This window comes from Ruditapes philippinarum, unplaced genomic scaffold, assembly GCF_026571515.1.
Source record: "Ruditapes philippinarum isolate M1 unplaced genomic scaffold, ASM2657151v2 ctg6156_1_1_1_1, whole genome shotgun sequence".
NCBI classification, from domain to species: Eukaryota; Metazoa; Mollusca; class Bivalvia; order Venerida; family Veneridae; genus Ruditapes; species Ruditapes philippinarum.
The window spans coordinates 22,310-41,014 of NW_026865533.1; the positions used below are offsets into that span (position 1 = coordinate 22,310).

General features: G+C 34.3%; 1 protein-coding gene across 1 annotated transcript; it reads right to left on the reverse strand.

Annotated features, from left to right (window-relative positions):
- Nucleotides 1–9,434: 9,434 nt before the first annotated feature.
- On the reverse strand, nucleotides 9,435–17,753 carry LOC132729452 (polycystin-2-like). The gene is made up of 5 exons (XM_060715218.1): nucleotides 17,599–17,753; nucleotides 17,201–17,371; nucleotides 13,976–14,126; nucleotides 12,402–12,665; nucleotides 9,435–11,701 (listed from the first exon to the last, which is right to left on the reverse strand). The coding sequence occupies exons 1-5, from the start codon at nucleotides 17,719–17,721 to the stop codon at nucleotides 10,755–10,757; spliced, it is 1,656 nt and encodes a 551-aa protein (XP_060571201.1). The 5' UTR covers nucleotides 17,722–17,753; the 3' UTR covers nucleotides 9,435–10,754.
- Nucleotides 17,754–18,705: the final 952 nt, after the last annotated feature.

The following is an 18,705-nucleotide window of genomic DNA, read 5'->3' on the forward strand; positions in this document are numbered from 1 at the left end:
TAAAGGCAATTATGAGTATTCTTGATTAAAAGTCGAATGTGCACATAGTTTTTAATCATAGAAAGCCTACATTAGAGCTAAGATATTTGGCATGAAACATCCTCTAGATAGTGGACCTCTATAAAAGTTGTTCTAATTAATTGTCTCTATAGTGTCACCCCAGGGGTCATAATTTTTCCCTATACATGTATATATAAAAATAGAAAAACTTTAAAAATCTTCACCTCTGAAATGACAAAGTCTAGATATTTGCCGTGTAACATTGTGTCATATCCCTGGGGGTCTAAGTAAGCCTTTCCCTGGAGGGGCATAGATTTTCATTACGTATAGAAGTTAAGTACAGTAAAATACTACAAGAAAATTTATCTTCCGAAGCTACTAAGGAAAGAGCTTAGATATTTGGCATGAAACATTGTGGACATCTATAAATATTAATCAATTTATGACCCTTGAGACAAAATGAGCTCAGCCCCGAGTGTTATGATCGAGTATTCTTTCGTTATATACATTTTATACATGGATATTTTTTTTGTCCCAGTATACATTAAACAAAAGCTAAAAAAATGTTTTTTGAAAAGAAGAAAGCTTTCATATTTGACATGAAACATTGTCTGGGTGACCTGTATCAAGATTGTTAAAATTAAAGCCTCGATCGGGGTCTTACCCCAGGGGTCACAGTGACCTACGTTTTATTTCATATACTATCAGCCATGAAACTTGGACCATGTGAACAATTCCAGATGTAGAACTAGAACTGCCATTATCATGGCTTGAATACCCCTACATAACACTTTCTCAGAATTAACACTGGTCATTTAGAGCTCAAGGACAACCTCCCTGCCAAATCTGAGGGTAGTAAGCCAGTGCATTGCTAAGTTATGTATTCTACATGTTTTTAGTGGCAAAGATCAAAGTAACCATAACCTTTGACCTTCTGACCTCAAAACTGAAACTGCCACTGCATGACTTGAATACCCACCCCTGCCCCCAAATCATGCAGCTTTGCCTGGGGGTGTTTTATGATGTATATATGAGAAAATAATTATATGCTTCAAAAGTGAAAATGTCAAAATACTCTGTGAAAAGACATTCTTAAGCATTTGAGCAGACAAGCTTATTGTAGTAAAAGCCCCTTTGATTTTGACCTTTGAACCAGTCACCTAAAAATCAATTGGGCTCATCTTCTAGTCATAACCAACTTCAATACCAAATATGAAGACTGTTGACCAAAGCATCCTTAAGCAATTGAGCACTCAAGCTTTTTGAACTTAAGGCCCCTGTGACCTTGACCGTTGACTCAAAAATCAATAGGGGTCACCTAATGGTCATGCGCAACATCCATGCCAAATATGAAGACTGTGGGCCAAAGAATTCTTACGTTATTTGGCGGACAAGCTTTTTGAAGTCAAGGCCCATGTGACTTTTGACCCAGTGACCTTAAAATCAATAGGGGTCATCTAATGGTCATGACTAGCCTCAATGCCAAATATGAAGACTGTGGGTCAAAGGATTTTTAAGGTATTGGGTGGACAGCTTTTTTTAGTCAAGGCCCTTCTGACCTTGACTTAGTGACATCAAATTCAATAGGGGTCATCTACTAGTAATTACCACCTCAATATCAAATATGAAGACTGTTGACAAAAGCATTCAAAAGCAATTGAGCAGACAAGCTTTTTGAAGACAAGACCCCTGTGACCTTGACCTTTGACCTCAAAGCAATAGGGGTCATCTAATGGTCATGACTAACCTCAATGCCAAATATGAAGACTGTGGGTCCAAGGATTCTTAAGGTATTGGATGGACAAGCTTTTTTTATAACTCAAATTCAAAAGGGGTTATCTACTAGTATAATTACCAACCTCAATACCAAATATGAAGACTGTTGACCAAAGCATTCGAGTTCAATTGAGCAGAAAAGCTTTTTGAAGACAAAACCCCTGTGACCTTGACCCAGTGACCTCAAAATCAATAGGGGTCATCTAATGGTCATGAACAATGTCCATGCCAAATATGAAGACTGTGGGTCAAAGGATTCTTAAGTTATTGGACGGAAAAGCTTTTTTTTTTAGTCAAGGCACCTGTGACCTTTACCTCAAAATCAACTCATCTACTAACCATAACCAATCTAAATACCAAAGAAGACTGTGTGTCAAAAGAATCTTAAGTTATTGGGCGGACAAGCTTTTCTTAGTCAAGGCCCTTTGATCGTGACCCAGTGACCTCTTAATCAATAAGGGTCATCTAATAATTGTGACTAGTCTCTATGCCAAATACGAAGACTGTGGGTCGGTCAAAGGACTCTTATTAGTTATTGGGCTGACAATCTTTTTTTTAGTCAAGGCCCCTGTGACCTTGATCTCAAAATCGATAGGGGTCATGCATCTGTTAATCATGACCAATTTCAATACCAAATAAGAAGACTGTAAGTCAAAGGTATAAGGTAAGATGTTGCACTTATTCATTATCTCTCATGTACAGACTCAATCAAACCGAGCCTGCAATTCTTATGTAATTTTGTTGGGATTAATGCCTCCGAGGGATCACTTAGTTTCCAGAATTTATACTTCACAACAGCAGGTGTCAAGTGCTGTGTGGCAGCTGTAAAAAGTTGCCCCGTACTTCACTTCAGTGTTGTTATACATTTGTATTTTCTGGTCCTTCGGGATCATTGATGCCAGCACCATTAAGTGTTGAGAATTGAGTATCGCTCAAGCCGGTGCTAGGGGGCGTGAGGGATGTTGCACTTATTCATTATCTCTCATGTACAGACTCGATCAAACCGAGTCTGCAATTCTTATGTAATTTTGTTGGGATTAATGCCTCCGAGGGATCACTTTGTTTCCAGAATCTTAAATTATTGGGTGGACAAGGAAAAACCGATGGATTGCTGAATCCAGTATACCTCTGCGGGGGTATAATTTCGGTCGGTCTATTTACCCCAAGACACCCCAAGACTACCCCAAGACACCCCAAGACAACCCCAAGACTACCCCAAAACACCCCAAGACTACCCCAAGACTATCCCAAGACAGCCTAAGACACCCAAAGACTACCCCAAGACACCCTAAGACACCCCAAGACTATCCCAAGACACCACAAGACTACCCCAAGACACCCCAAGACTACCCCAAGACACCCAAAGACTATCCCAAGACACCCTAAGACTATCCCAAGACACCCTAAGACTACCCCAAGACACTTTGTTTAACTGATATGTAATTACGATCTTATTTTACAGTGTTCACGGGAGGTAACTATGTTTTCACATGTACCTATAGAATTATCTCCCTTCTCAGGGATATCACACGTACGTGTCAACAAGTTATCAACCTAATGGCACTGATTATAACTCTATTTTGATGTAGTGTAAGGTTATTTCTGCGACAATGTCATTTTATGAGTGACGCATTTTTGATTAATTAATCGATCATAGACTGTTTTATAATATTGATTTGTATTTCATCTGACCCGTATGTCATTGAATTAATATAGTCTTAATGTTTCAGTAAACTTTTAATTTTTAATTTAAATTTTAATCAAAAGAAAATTTTCTATAGAGAGACAATCAATAAAAATTTTAATGATGAAAAAAGCCAATTCACAATTGACACTATTTAATTTATTTGACAATAAGTAACAAGATGACAGGTAGATAATCAGTGGTAAGTGCAGCGTTACCTACCGTTTTTAATTTGCAATCACACGTCGATAGAAAAAGAGAAGAACATACAGGTGTTAAGTCACCTCTGCGTCAAATTGACATGTATATTCCCTGTTTTTTTACAGTGTCACAACACACCTGGGAATACCTGACAAAAAAGTGCATTATGCACAGACATGTCGTACCTGGTATCCTGTACAGCAGTAATTGACATGTGTATTGCCAACTTAGGTGCCATTTTTTTTTCCGCACAAATCTAAGATTCTCACCATAATATCCCTATATATATCCCAATTTAATTTAAACAACCAGGTCCCTCACCGCTGTAGGTTCGATCCTCACTCGGGTCGAATTCTATCATGTGAGGAAGCCATCCAGCTGGCTTACGGAAGGTCGGTGGTTCTACCCAGGTGCCCGCTCGTGCCTGAATTAATGCCCGGAGGGGCACCTGGGGTCTTCCTCCACCAATAAAGCTGGAAAAAAATCAACGAAAAAATCTCGGCGGGACGCTCTAGGATGGCCCGACTTGAGTGTACGGTCGCCCATATGGGTTTCCGGCGGCGACCTTAAATAAACGCATTAAAAAAAAACAAAAAAAAAAAACAACCATTATTCTGTATGATTAATTGCGAATAACTATAACCGTTATTTAAGCACTAATACAGTTTAGTTGTTTTGTTGTAATATCAAACATGCCAGGTCGTGCACTTAAACGAGTGAAAGTGAATTATCCATGCAATATTTGTAAGCATACTTGTGATGAATCTCAATGTGTGGAACCCTCAGTATTATGTGACGCATGTGACAATTGGGTTCATATTTCATGTGAACAGATTTCTACAAAGGATTTATGCTACCTAGACGGTGACCATCCATACACGTGCAGTGTTTGCATAAGGACAGCTGACGGCCCAACAGATGCGCTTAAACGACTTAAGCAGGTAATGTTTAAGCAAAAACATAATAGACAATATGAATTTCATTTCTTATGATTTACATACAATGCTAGCATACATGTATATTATTAGTCAGATAATTTTTTGACGCGTTAGCGTAGCCATTGAACATCTGACTTTATATTAAAAATGTGAGTATTTTTCCCGCTCTTGGATATGAGCTCTGAACAATTGCTGAAAATAATAATTTGCATCATTATAATTGATAGACTATATGGTGATTTTAAAAGCCTATTTTAAGTTTTACATTTAAAGCTAGCATGCATGTATGTAATTATTAGATTTGTCGATGCGTTTGCTTACTCATTAAACATATGACGTTATCTCCATAATGTGTGTCTTTTTCCCGCGCTTCGATAAAAACCGTGTAAAATTGCTGTCAATAATATTCTGCATCCTAATTATTTGTTATAAAATGTGCTGACTGGATATATAAAAGAGCATATAGCCCGAATGACAAAAATATTGCCTGATGCGCTAATAAAGAAGATGACGTCACACGTTTAACGAGTACTCAACATAGCTTCTTGAACGTTGTTCTATATAATTGACATAATATATAGAGGATATTTGTTTGTTTTGCATGTAAGATTGAAATATAATTTCACTAAGTGAACACCAGATGCAATATTTTCACGAGTGGCATAGCCACGAGTTAAAATAGAATATCTGGTGTTCACGAATGAAATATATTTCAATCTTACATGCAAAACAAATAAATTTTCTTTTTATTTCATGCTTTTTAAGTGATTTTAAGTATTTTCCGGCTACAGTGAAAATTATATTACAGTAAAACACTGGAAAGCATTAAATAAGACATATTATATACTTAATATAGGGAAACAGGGTTTTTTTTTTCAATTGTCTAAGGCGTAAACTATAATCTTTTTGAAAATTAATTTCTTTCTCTAGCGTTCTGAATTTTGATATTAAAATGTACGTATTGGTTCACCATAAAGTCCATCATGTTTGTTGCCTTTTTTACTGAGAAAATTAGAAAGTATCATTTCTATATTTTTCCTTCATAATATCCAAAATCTCAGCATTATAGTGTAAAATTAACCCTACGTCTCCACTGATTTTATAATGCAAAGAAATCTTGTTAATGTCAAAGAAAATAAAGTGACTTATTTCAGTAATTTGTATGGTTCAATTAATTGATAATTAAAGGCACATTATTGTTTACACACGTATGGAAACAGTGAGAAAAAATGTTATATAAATATATATATTTCTATCTTGTTTTTTGTGTACAAACCGGACTTACTATCAGATTATCGTCATTAAAATCAGGAACTCATAGACAGTTATCAGACAAACTCCTGACAAGTTATCATAGGCACTCTATCCCCCGTGTTACAGGTTCTCCCCCGTGGGGAGGTCGTAAAATATTTCAAGATACGCGTTTGATTGATAAACTCATGAATTTTATTGCGTTAAACCTACAATATATGATTTTATTTTATGATCTAAATATAGCTGCAATCTCATGGGTCAACATAACTTTTTATAAAATCACATTCACTGGGTGTAGTATCATATTCACTGAATGAATTGGATTTTCCAAGTCAAAAAAAAGATTGAGACTCATATTCAATGACCATACACCGTAGACTGTTAATTACGCGTGTTAGTTAAAAACTAAGTGTTGCTTTTTGTTCTTTATGGCATATTTCAATATAATTACTTTAAGGCTACACCGCAATTATGAGTATAAACTTGAATTATTTTTGTACAAACACGTGCGTCTTTTTTCCCGCGATTGGACGTGGCAAAATTTGTACATGTATATAAGGTTGTACTTTTTGTGGTTATTTTTATTTCTTTTCCTATTCATATAATAAAACAATTATTGCCTAGTCTGTCCCATTAAAAATGGAAATGAAATTTGCCTGGTATGAATTAACAAAACGACGTTGAATAAAAATTAAAACTTTTTTGCAGATTTTTCAGGATTTTTCTCTAAATTGTTCTTTTTTCTTGTAAAAGCAAAGTTTAATTTCTCTACGGCAAGTCTCTGTTGTTTATTTTCCATAGCCATTGCTGAAGTACTCTTCATTTGAAGATAAACGGGACAAAGCATAATTCAAGAACGGCCCATCAACATCACAACTCTTGAAAATCCTGACGAAAAATTTTAAGCGTTGAGATAAATTTGTTTTGATGGCATTAAACATTTATTTTGTATACCCAGATTTTGCAGTGATTGTTAAAATTACACCTTCAATTCATCTATTTACATTTAAATAATTTTAAACATACTTAATGACATGAATCTATGACAGTACAATACTTCTTCCATTAATTCACATATAACCTTCGTTCTGATTTTATGTTTTTAAACTATTTCATATATTTCTCAGAAATGATCTCCCTACATATTATCTCGTTATTCCAGACTTCTGTAAATCCTACCCTTTCTTACGTCAGGTTTCTGTTGTGAAAGTTGAAACCTACGAAAAGTTTTAGCGCACGGACATCGAACCTGAAATAAGAAGGGTAACATATGTTGTATCCCATTGGACCCTGTCAATTTAATTATTTTTAAATAGATACATGATACGTGATACATACTAATGGATAGAATTCAGACAACTACAGAATTATGTAAATTAAAAATTAGCAAAGAACCATTTTTATAGTCTTCTAGCTAGTGTTCCCGTTCCCCTACGACGCGTTTGGGTATTTAAGATTTAAAATATACGCGTTTGATCGCAGTCTGTAAATTACGCGTGCTTTTTAAAATGTAATTGTTGCGTTTTGTCTTTTTAGAATATTTCACGATTTAAATATCATTAATTTACTATTATCGTTTAAAGTTAGACCGCAATAATGAGTATAAACTTAACACATACAAACACATACAAAGAAACATATTATTAAAATATGATTGAAGAAACACAAGAGTTACATCTTATTTTTTATTCCAACCTGTTTCACAACTCCATGGAGTTAATTCCAATAGTGATATCGGTTGTACCTAGTTACTCCCCTGAGATTATCTCCTACAGGGTCGTATATTTATAACTCTTTTCCAATTTATAAGTTAATTTCCATTAAGAAGATTCTTGGGATGTCTTGCGGTAGTCTTAAGGTGTCTTGGGGTAGTTTTTGGGTGTGTTGGGATAGTCTTGGGGTGTCTTAAGGTGTCTTGGGGTAGTCTTTGGGTGTCTTAAGGTAATCTTAGGGAGTCTTGGGATAGTCTTGGGGTGTTTATGGGTAGTCTTGGGGTAGTCTTTGGGTGTCTTGGGATAGTCTTTGGGTGTCTTGGGGTAGTCTCTGGGTGTCTTAGGCTGTCTTGGGGTAAATAGACCGACCCGTATAATTTTACTTTGTATGAGTAGGCCTAGATTTTGACTAAGTGACCTACTTTCTTGTCCTCTGATGTAGAGCTGTAAAATTTGAATTGAACTGCGATATCAGCTGACCTAAATTTTTATGAAGTCACCGACTTTTCTGTCCTTTGATGTGCACAGTTTTAGATGTAAAATTTAATTTTGATACAGCTGACATAGGTTTTGACAAAGTGACCTTTTTCTTCTCCTTCGTTGTACAGCTATAAAATTTCAACCATATGTACAATTTTACCTGTAAAATTGATCTTTGATATCAGGTGACCTAGATTTTGACCCTTTATATACATATAGTGAGCTACATTGGCTTTTTTATGACCTAGTTTCTTGTTTTTGGGGTACAGTTATGAAATTTGGACTATATAAATAAAAAAATATATTTTGCATGAAGTATGTATGGTTTTGAGACCAACATCGTTTAAATTCCTGTAATAAACGTTAGTTTTCACTGCCAGTCTGCCCATAGGTAAGCACTTTGTTTCTATTTTTAGTAACAGTAACCTTGATCCCATGGGGTCCAGAAGCAATCCCAACCGTGGTCTTCATATAAGCATGCTATATACCAAGTTTGATTAGAATATCTCATTTCTAACTCTAGTTATTGTCCCTGAAGCCAGGTTTTAAAAATTGAACAAGCCCAACTGTTTTTATTACAATAACTTATTCCAAGCTCTAGTTATGGTTTTAGAATGACCGACAAGCTTTGTTTGTGGAGGTATGAAAATAATGATACAGTGTATCAACAAACACACAGAAAACAAAGATACCTTGCATTTTGTTTATTTCTTTATTTAAATTTTATCTTAAAATATACAATACATAAAAACAGATCTTGTTTGTTTTTTTATTTAAAAATTTATACATAATTTTAACAAATATTTGACAAAAACTTGCTTTAACTATTGAACACAATAATAATAATAATATAAATATACAAACAAACAAAAAATAATCAAATGAACAAGTGAAACTAGACATTTAAAACTTTAATTACATTGGGTTGGTTGAAAGTTATATTCTTTTATTTATTCAAGACATATACAAACTGAGCTTAAATTCTAATTATATATATCAAGAGCCCCATTCAGGAGTGGAAAGGAAATACTTTGTATACAGAATTAAATCAAAATTCTAAAATTGAACTTTTACAGAAAAGGTCATTTACAGATCAAGGTCATTATTTTAAATTTTAATGTAAATTTTCTCATTATAGTTGCTTTTTCAAATTATGAATCAAATCTGGTCATTAACAACAAAGTAATGGCAATTAGAGCAAAATTTAAGAACTTGACTATGACAATCAAGGTCACTTTAAGGTCAAAGTCAAACTTGGATCATTAAACATGATGGCATGGCAATAAGTGAACAATGCTGAATCTAGTCATTAAAAATAACAAAGTTAACACAACTGAAGCACAATTCAATATTTTGATTTTAAATGTTCTAGCTCATTTTAAGGTCAAGGTTGTATTTGAAGTATTTAACATGTCGGTTTTGACATTGGTGTCTAAACATAATCTTGTACATGGCGCCGTCCAAATACAACCTGTAAATAAATAAGTTTATTTCTGTTCAAGAAATTCAGTAAGTTGACCTTGAAGGACTTGTCTTCAAGGTTGTTGTGACCAGGTATGAAGACAATCCATTTATTAATAACATAGTTATTGACATTTATAGCAAAAATCTAACAAAAATGAATATGACCTTAAAGGTCAAGGTCATTTATGTGGCAGCATCAAAATAGGTTTAATTTTCTTAAAGGTCCCGTCATAAATATCCTTCTGTCCAAGTATGAAGACAATCATTGCTTAAATCACAAAAAATAGCCAGATGTATTCACTTTCAAGCAAAAATCAAAACTTTTACCTTGAAAGTTGTCATTTATGAGTGAAGGTCAAGTTCAGTCGGGTCAACTTGAAGGTTTTGTCCATAGGGTTGTTGTGTCCAAGTACAAAAACAAGAAGGCAATGATGGCCCTGGATCGCTCACCTGAGAAACATTGCTAGAAAATTTGTTAATGATATTACTGACATCACACTGGGTAACTAATTTTTTTAATCCAGCCCGCATTTTTTTATATTGGTAGAAGTCTGCTATGAAATGAATTTTGACAAATATCTAAGCTCTTGGCATCTAATTTCACTCTATATATGTGCACAATGTAACTCTTTTTAAAAAAAAAAAGATTTAACAAATTATGACCAACACATGCATATCTAAACAAACATAAAAATGAGAATAAGGTACAACTGTCTTGTGAAAATGTCATTAGCGTTGGTGTCAAAACACACTAACTTTTGCTGCTGCATTTGATTGGTAAATATTTTCACATACCATGAGGAGTCCTTTTGTTGTAAAGTTCAGGGTGTTGGTGTGTGTGTTATAATGCTTGAAAAGTTGTTTGATGGTTTGGAAATTCGAAAAATCAAAAGCATCTTAAAATTGAGGACATAAACCAGTATAATACTTGTATATACCACTTATTCTGGTATAGATAATGTGTGATAAATAAGTTGTTTGACAACACAAACTCATACCGAAAATAAAATTACTGAACTTTCACACAGACACTTGGGGTGTACAGAATGTGTACCGTGGGTTCTGACGATGCGATTTAACCAGTTTAGTACATTAACAATACAATTAATTTCTGAAAGAAACAGCTGTAATCAATTTAAAGATCACAAGTTAAATGTATGTATTGATGATGTGTAATGTATACATATTAAGACATCTTGTATACTTTTAAAAAGCTTATTTACACTTTTTTCAGCTCAAAACCATTTATTTCATATCTAGCAATAATTTTACTCTACTCCTCATGTATTTAATTAATGCCATTTTTCTTTTCCTTTTAGAAAGTTCGTGCTTCGCCTCTAATCTACCGAAGTTCAAAACTGTTGTCATCATCACCATCAATATATATTGGCATATCATAACAATGGCAACAATAAACATCGGTCCAGCATATCTAAACATGTCTTGTAATCCAACAAAGTCTCCGACACCCAACAGTACTAATATTATAGATACCCACGAATCATAGAACGTCTTGTAACCGTCCATACTGTAACCGAAAAAAGAATATCCTAAACTTGCAAAAGAAGTCGTCATGACAGCAAACCCAAACACATATCCGATATAAACAGGGCGAATATTACTTAGAGTTTTTGTCACAATTTTAATTCGCTTGTTGTAGCGCACATGCTTTAAAGTTTTCAATGTAACGAGAGCGACAAGAACTGCAGATACGTAACCGAAGACAAAGTCCCAGAAAATTGCCGAATGAAAATTGATATATCCATTATCTTGTGCCTGTTTTAACTCAGCAAGAGTATTGTTAATGGTAAAGAATCTTTTTATAAAAAGACCTAATAATGAAACTGATAAAGATAATTGAGATATTTCAACATATGACCAGAAGTCAGAAAAATATTTTACTTTTCCCAACTGTTTGAACCGTTTAACTTCCACATAAATAAATAGACATGTGAAACAAATAAACAAGATTTCACAAACCAACACTACCATTTGATAATCTGTCGAGTAATGATATAGACTGGAAGTGAACTCGTAATTTATTGGGAATACTCTACCGACATTAGTGAATTCAAATAGATAAACTACAACAGTGAATAAATCTACATTTGGGTTATATAGAGTAAATTCTATGAATATTGCTCTAGTATATTGGTCTATCCATTTATCTGCAAATAATCCAGAAAGAATATCTGAAAATAAACAGAAAAAGCAATAAATGAACTTCATCAAAATCTGACTATATAATACAATAATATAAAGCCAATAACAGGTATTTCAGTAATAGGCAAAGACAACTCTGTTATATAGAGGATATTGAAAGTGTAAGTTCAATAGTGAATTTATTGCACTAGTTGAATAAAATTATATTATGCGAGCCTTTTGACCAGCATAATATTATTTTATTAAACGAGTTCAATAAATTCAGTAATGAACTTACACGAATTTAATATTCTGCTTATCACATACCAAAAATAAAGAATGCTTAAAGCGAAAAAAAAAATAAGAAGTCATTTTTCATTGTCCCGCCTATAGAATAAAGCTTACATTTAGCATGTCTTTACACTATGTTTGTGTAACGCTAATTATGTCACATCAAAATATATGCACGGCCGTGCAATACCATATTTACGGAGTCACAAAATCGGCATGGGTGTGTGATAAACCCCATTCATTGAAAACTTTAATATGGATAAATTTTCTCCACTCTCTTTGCCTTTTAGCTTCGCTGAACAGGTTGATAATGTGTCCTTCATTTTATTACAATTTATGCCAAATTTGAATAAACCAAATCTCTTTAAACATTTTATGCTCACAAATTATGATAAAAAAATTATTGAAAACTTTATCAGGAATGTTAATCTTTTAACAATGACAACAAATAATGAATACCTGAATGAGAGGAAACTTTTGCTGGTAGTTGTAGCACATATCCTCCACCGGAATACGTCCCATGTGTCCCAGGAAATGGCAAAGTCTTGAGATCCCACGTGCTGCGGTATTTCCAATGATCAGATTTATCATCAACACTAGTACCATCAACACCAGTCAAAGGTTTGGACCAGGACTGGTCAAAATATCTTGTTTCTTCTTCAGTCACGGAGTACGGCCCTTTACAATCATGGGGCAAACCGTACATAATTGGTGCACAGACGTCTGCAAAAAAATTAAAATCACAACTTTGTATACACGTTGCAAATGAGAATGATTTCAACATGTTTATTTTTGTTTAAGACAATTATTTACTTCACTAACTTCTAAAATTGACCAAAACTAGAAATGTGTCCATAGGACACGGGTGCCCCCACCGCGCCACTGTTCTGTCAATCTTTTAACTAAGTCAAGGGATATAACTCTACAAATACTGGATAAATCCACAAGCGAAACCCCAGGTGCAAATCTAAATATGCTGAGCAACCTGCCCATAAGGTTTAATGACTATGTCAAATCCTTTTTGAGTAACTTGCGACACAAGTTGAAAATTGCAAAAATTTTCTAAGTGAAGGGAAATAACTCTAAAAATACTAAATAAATCCAGACGAAAATACCTGGTGCACAACTGCAGATGCTGATCAATATTCCTGTAAAGTTACATGACTCTATGTCAAATACTTTTTGAGTTACGTGCGACACATGTTGAAAATTGCAAAATTTTACTAAGTCAAGGGCAATAACTCTGAAAATACTAAAAATATCCACACGAAAATACCCAGGTGCACAACAACACATGCTGATTAACATTCCTGTAAAGTTTCATGACACTAGGTCAAATACTTTTTGAGTTACGTGCGACACAAGTTGAAAATTGCAAAATTTTACTAAGTCAAGGGCAATAACTCTGAAAATACTAAAAATATCCACATGAAAATACCCAGGTGCACAACAACACATGCTGATTAACATTCCTGTAAAGTTTCATGACACTAGGTCAAATACTTTTTGAGTTACGTGCGACACAAGTTGAAAATTGCAAAATTTTACTAAGTCAAGGGCAATAACTCTGAAAATACTAAAAATATCCACATGAAAATACCCAGGTGCACAACTACACATGCTGATCAACATTCCTGTAAAGTTTCATGACTCTAGGTCAAATACTTTTTGAGTTACATGCGACACAAGTTGAAAATTGCAAAATTTTACTAAGTCAAGGGCAATAACTCTGAAAATACTAAAAATATCCAGACGAAAATACCCAGGTGCACAACTACACATGCTGATCAACATTCCTGTAAAGTTTCATGACTCTAGGTCAAATAATTTTTGAGTTACGTGCGACACAAAAGTGAATGGACGGACGGACGGAAGGACGGACGGATGGACGGACGGACAAGGGTAAATCTAAATGCCCGCCACTAACGTGGGGGCACAATAATTAATCTTTTGTAAAAGTATTTGATGTAATTATTTTTATTTGTTACCAAACCAACAAAGAACTGGAACAGTTAACAGTTTAAATTTTGCACCTGTTTTGATTCTTAATTGTCGTAATCGATACGTCCCTACAAGATAATGATTGGAGCCTCGTGTAGCATAGTCATGGTCTGATGTGATATCAGTCATTGCAGGTATAAATGTACTGTGAAGGTATTTCTCAAAGTCGTCTGTGTTAGATACCTGTTAATATACAATACATTTGTACAAGAAAACAGTAAGGAGTCTGCTGAAAATCACTTCTATACAATTTTTTTTCCAGGTCTGTTTGTTGCTTCGAAATGTCAAAATAATTCTGGAATTGGGCAATAAAAAGTACAAGCAAAGGAAAATAAGGAAAAATCGCAGACTCAGCATTATCGAGTCTGTGCATTGGAGATTATAAGGTTATTTTATCCGCTGCTGGTACACACCGGAATATCTAGTTCGAGAGTAATTGTTTACAGAGGTACTGAGGCTATGCCAAGTTTCCACTAAACAGTTACCCGAGAGGTAGATATTAACATCTGTGACGACAGCCAGTGTTTGATTCTTATTCCTGCATATTACATATTAATCATAACTCAAAAATAAATTACGAATTCAGCACTTTTTTCTTATAGTAGCGTATGAATTAACAACTACATTCATAACAGCAAAATGACGTCATCCTAAGAATTCACTTCACTCATTAAAATGGGCATGTGAATGACGTCATTTAATGCACAGAACTTGTCTTACACAGTGGGTGTAAGACATGTTTTTCTAGCACCTGTGTAAACAGTAGATAATCCTGTCTGATTTAAAGTGACATGTCTTGCACAATACCTAGTGCCATCTGAAACAACATGTTAAGTATTGGAATTGATAATCTCAAAGAGCCATAAAAAGTAACACAGATAACAGGGCAACCTTTTAAAATTGCTGCACAACTTTTTTACACTTCCCCTCACAAAGTCAACCTCATAAAAGTATATTTAATTAATTTTCCAAAATTAAGAAATGCATATGTTCTTTTTTAATATCATCTGATGAGACTTCAAAACATTGACAAACAACTAAATTTTACTAAATTACAGGAAAATCATTTATATAAATGTCGAAAATAAACAAAGGAAGTTTTTCTTTAATAACAGGATTTATTTCCATAGAGTGGTATGAAAATAAATAATTTCATTTTCTGTTTATTATATACATTTTTGAAATTACAATTTGAATTACTTTCCCTTAAACGTTGTATATTGGTTGAATTTAGAAGAAAGTAGTCCGACAATACACCAGTGAAAACTAGAACTGCCACTATCATGGCGTGAATACCCCCGCATACCACTTTGTCAGAATCAACAGTGGCCATTTAGAGCTCAAGGACAACCTCCCTGCCAAATCTGAGGTTACTAAGCCAGTGCATTGCTAAGTTATGTATTCTACATGCTTCAAATGTGAAAATGTCAATACATTGCGGACAGGACATTCTTTAGCAATTGAGAAGAAAAGCTTTTTTTTTTGTCAAGGTCCCTGTGACCTTGACCTTTGACCCAGTGACTTCAAAATCAATAGGGGTCACCTTATAGTCATGATCAACATCCATACCAAATATGAAGACTGTGGGTCAAAGGAATCTTAAGTTAATGGGTGAACAAACTTTTTGAAGTCAAAGTCCCTATGACCTTGACCTTTGATCCAGTGACCTCAAAATCAAAAGGGGTCATCTACTAATCATGATCAACATCCATGCCAAATATGAAGACTATGGGTCAAAGGAATCTTAAGTTATTGGGCGGACAAGCTTTTTGAAGTCAAGGCCCCTGTGACCTTGACCTTTGACCTGGTGACCTCAAAATCAATAGGGGTCATCTACTTATCATGACTAACCTCCATGCCAAATATGAAGACTGTAGGTCAAAGGAATCTTAAGTTATTGGGCGGACAAGCTTTTTGAAGTCAAGGCCCCTGTGACCTTGACCTTTGACCTAGTGACCTCAAAATCAATAGGGGTCATCTACTAATCATGACTAACCTCCATGCCAAATATGAAGACTAAAGGTCAAAGGAATCTTAAGTTATTGGGCGGACAAGAAAAAACCGACGGACAGCCGGACAAGCTGATTCCAGTATACCCCCCTTACAACTTTGTGATATAATAAGGACAAGAGCACCACTAGGCGGAGCATTATATGCCCGAAAGTGTTTTTTTTTAGTAAGGATGAAGCATTTGTAAGGCATTACATAAATTAAATAAAGTATTACCTCCTTCAAATAGCAATCCTCCTATAAAGTTTGAATATTGTGGGCCAAATGGAACTTAAGTTATGCTCTGGAAACTGTTTTCAGTTTTGAGGTTATAGCGACCTTGAACTTTGACCTTGTGACCCCAAACTCAATAGGGGTGTTCTACCCAATATGGACTATCAATCTATGAAGTTTGAACACTGTGGGCCAAACAGAACTTAAGTTATCTTCCGGAAACTGTTTTCAGTTTTAAGGTAATAGTGACTTTGACCTTGTGACCCCAAAATCAATAGGGCTCTTCTACACAATATGGACAATCATCCTATTAAGTTTGAATATTGTGGGCCACATGGAACTTGAGTTATGCTCTGGAAACTGTTTTCAATTTTAAAGTAATAATGACCTTGACCTTTGACCTTGTGACCCCAAAATCAATAGGGGTCTTCTACCCAATATGGACAATCATCCTATGAAGTTTGAATACTGTGGGCCAAACGAAACTGAAGTTATGCTACGGAAACTGTTTTCAGTTTTAAGGTGATAGTGACCTTGACCTTTGACCTTGTGACTTCAAAATCAATAGGGGTCTTCTACCCAATATGGACAACCATTCTATGAAGTTTAAATACTGTGGGCCAAACGGAACTAAAGTTATGCTCCGGAAACTGTTTTCAGTGTTAAGGTGATAGTGACCTTCACCTTTGACCTTGTGATCCCAAAATCAATAGGGGTCTTCTACACAATATGGACAATCATCCTATGAAGTTTGAATATTGTGGGCCAAATGGAACTAAAGTTATGCTCCGGAAACCAAATTGCTAACGGACGGACAGACAGATGCCAGGGGGTATAACATAATATGCCCAAAATTCTTTCGGGCATATAAAAATATGTTCCATTGCAGTGAAAAATATTTTTTTACAGTGAAAATGTTGAAATTGAAAATACTTATTTTATTTCATCAATATTTTTCAAAATTTCATTTATAAGTATATAATAAAGGCACATACCCTATACGTTTTCTAGCAAATATACATGAAAATTAATACCTTTCCCATTTTCATTCCAATAGAAGGTTTCACAAACAGTGACCGGACTGCTTCGGTGCACAGAAAAGAACTATAAATATTACGATGTCCATGGACCATAGTTATAACTACTGATACATAAAACATGTGAAATATAACGTCTCGTATAGTAGTATTCATCAGCCATTCCACCTGCCAAAAAATATTCAACTTTAGTATTTTCTTTTTTTTTTCTTGAACAAATTATGGACAGTTTGAAGATTAAAATACATGTACTAAAATCATATTCAGTCACCAAGACATTATGTAAATAAAAAACTTATTATATTAAAAGTTTTGTAAGCATGATCTAAAAAACAAAGGTAAAACCTTCACTTATAAAAAAAAAAACAAAAAAAAACAAAAAAAACAAAACATACCCTTAATCTCTCTTTTATATTGTCCAGCAGCCTTTTTGGAAGAGGCTCCATAATAATCTGGTGTGCTTCTGGTGGTTTAATATAAACAGATTGTACATATTCCTCGTCAGCATCTACATGCATAAGTAACAATTTTAGTTCAAGGACATGGCGATTCGTTTGAATGATTTTGCTTAATATATATATAGAACTAAGTATACGTCATTTTTTTTTAAGTTTGAACTTTTGAAGCCTTCACAACTAAGTCAACTTTTCAATAACTAAATCTTAGCACAAAAAGATTTTGCGCAGCAATTTTTCCCCCATTAAACATTGAATCATTCCCAAAGACTTCAATCCTTTCCTGGGGACATTTTCCATTAATTTAAAAATAAGGTTTTTTAAAAACCCTCGTACCTATAAAAGGGGTTTGGGCCCTTCCCCGGTTTTTTACCAAATTTTGGGAAATAAATTAAAATTTATACGGAAAAAAGGGTGTATTAGGCACTAAAACTATAACATTATCCAAATTTTTAACTTGACATCAAAATTTATCATACCCCGTTTCCCACCCGGGGAAAACCCTTTTACCAAATGGGTACTGTTTTCTTGAAAACTAAAGTCCCGTATCAAACTATACCAAGCAAACCTTTAAAAAGAAAAAAGGCTTATATAGAAAAAGGAGACCCCCTACAAAAAATTTTTGGGGATCTAACATCCGAGTATTTTTATATGGATATATGTAGATAAAAGGGTTTTAAAAAATCAAAAATTTTCTTTTTTTGAATGTTTAGGTTTAAATTTTTTTTAAAAAGGCCCGACCAAAATTTTTTGGGTGGTGACCACAAAAAATTTGGGAAAAAAAATTTCCAAAAAAATTTAAAAAAGAAACTTGATTATTTTTAAAAAACCTTAAACTACAAATAATTTCTATTAAAATTTCTAGATAAAATATCAAAAAAGGGAAAAAAATAGAAAAAATTTGGGTTTTTACAATTCCAGCCTTTTGCGTCCAGGGGCCCGGGGCAGTTCCTGGAAACAGGATCCATGCTTTTTTCCCCCTTTCAAACCCTAAAAACAAGTAGAGAAACTGATAGCGAACAGCATGGATCCTGATCAGACTGCGCG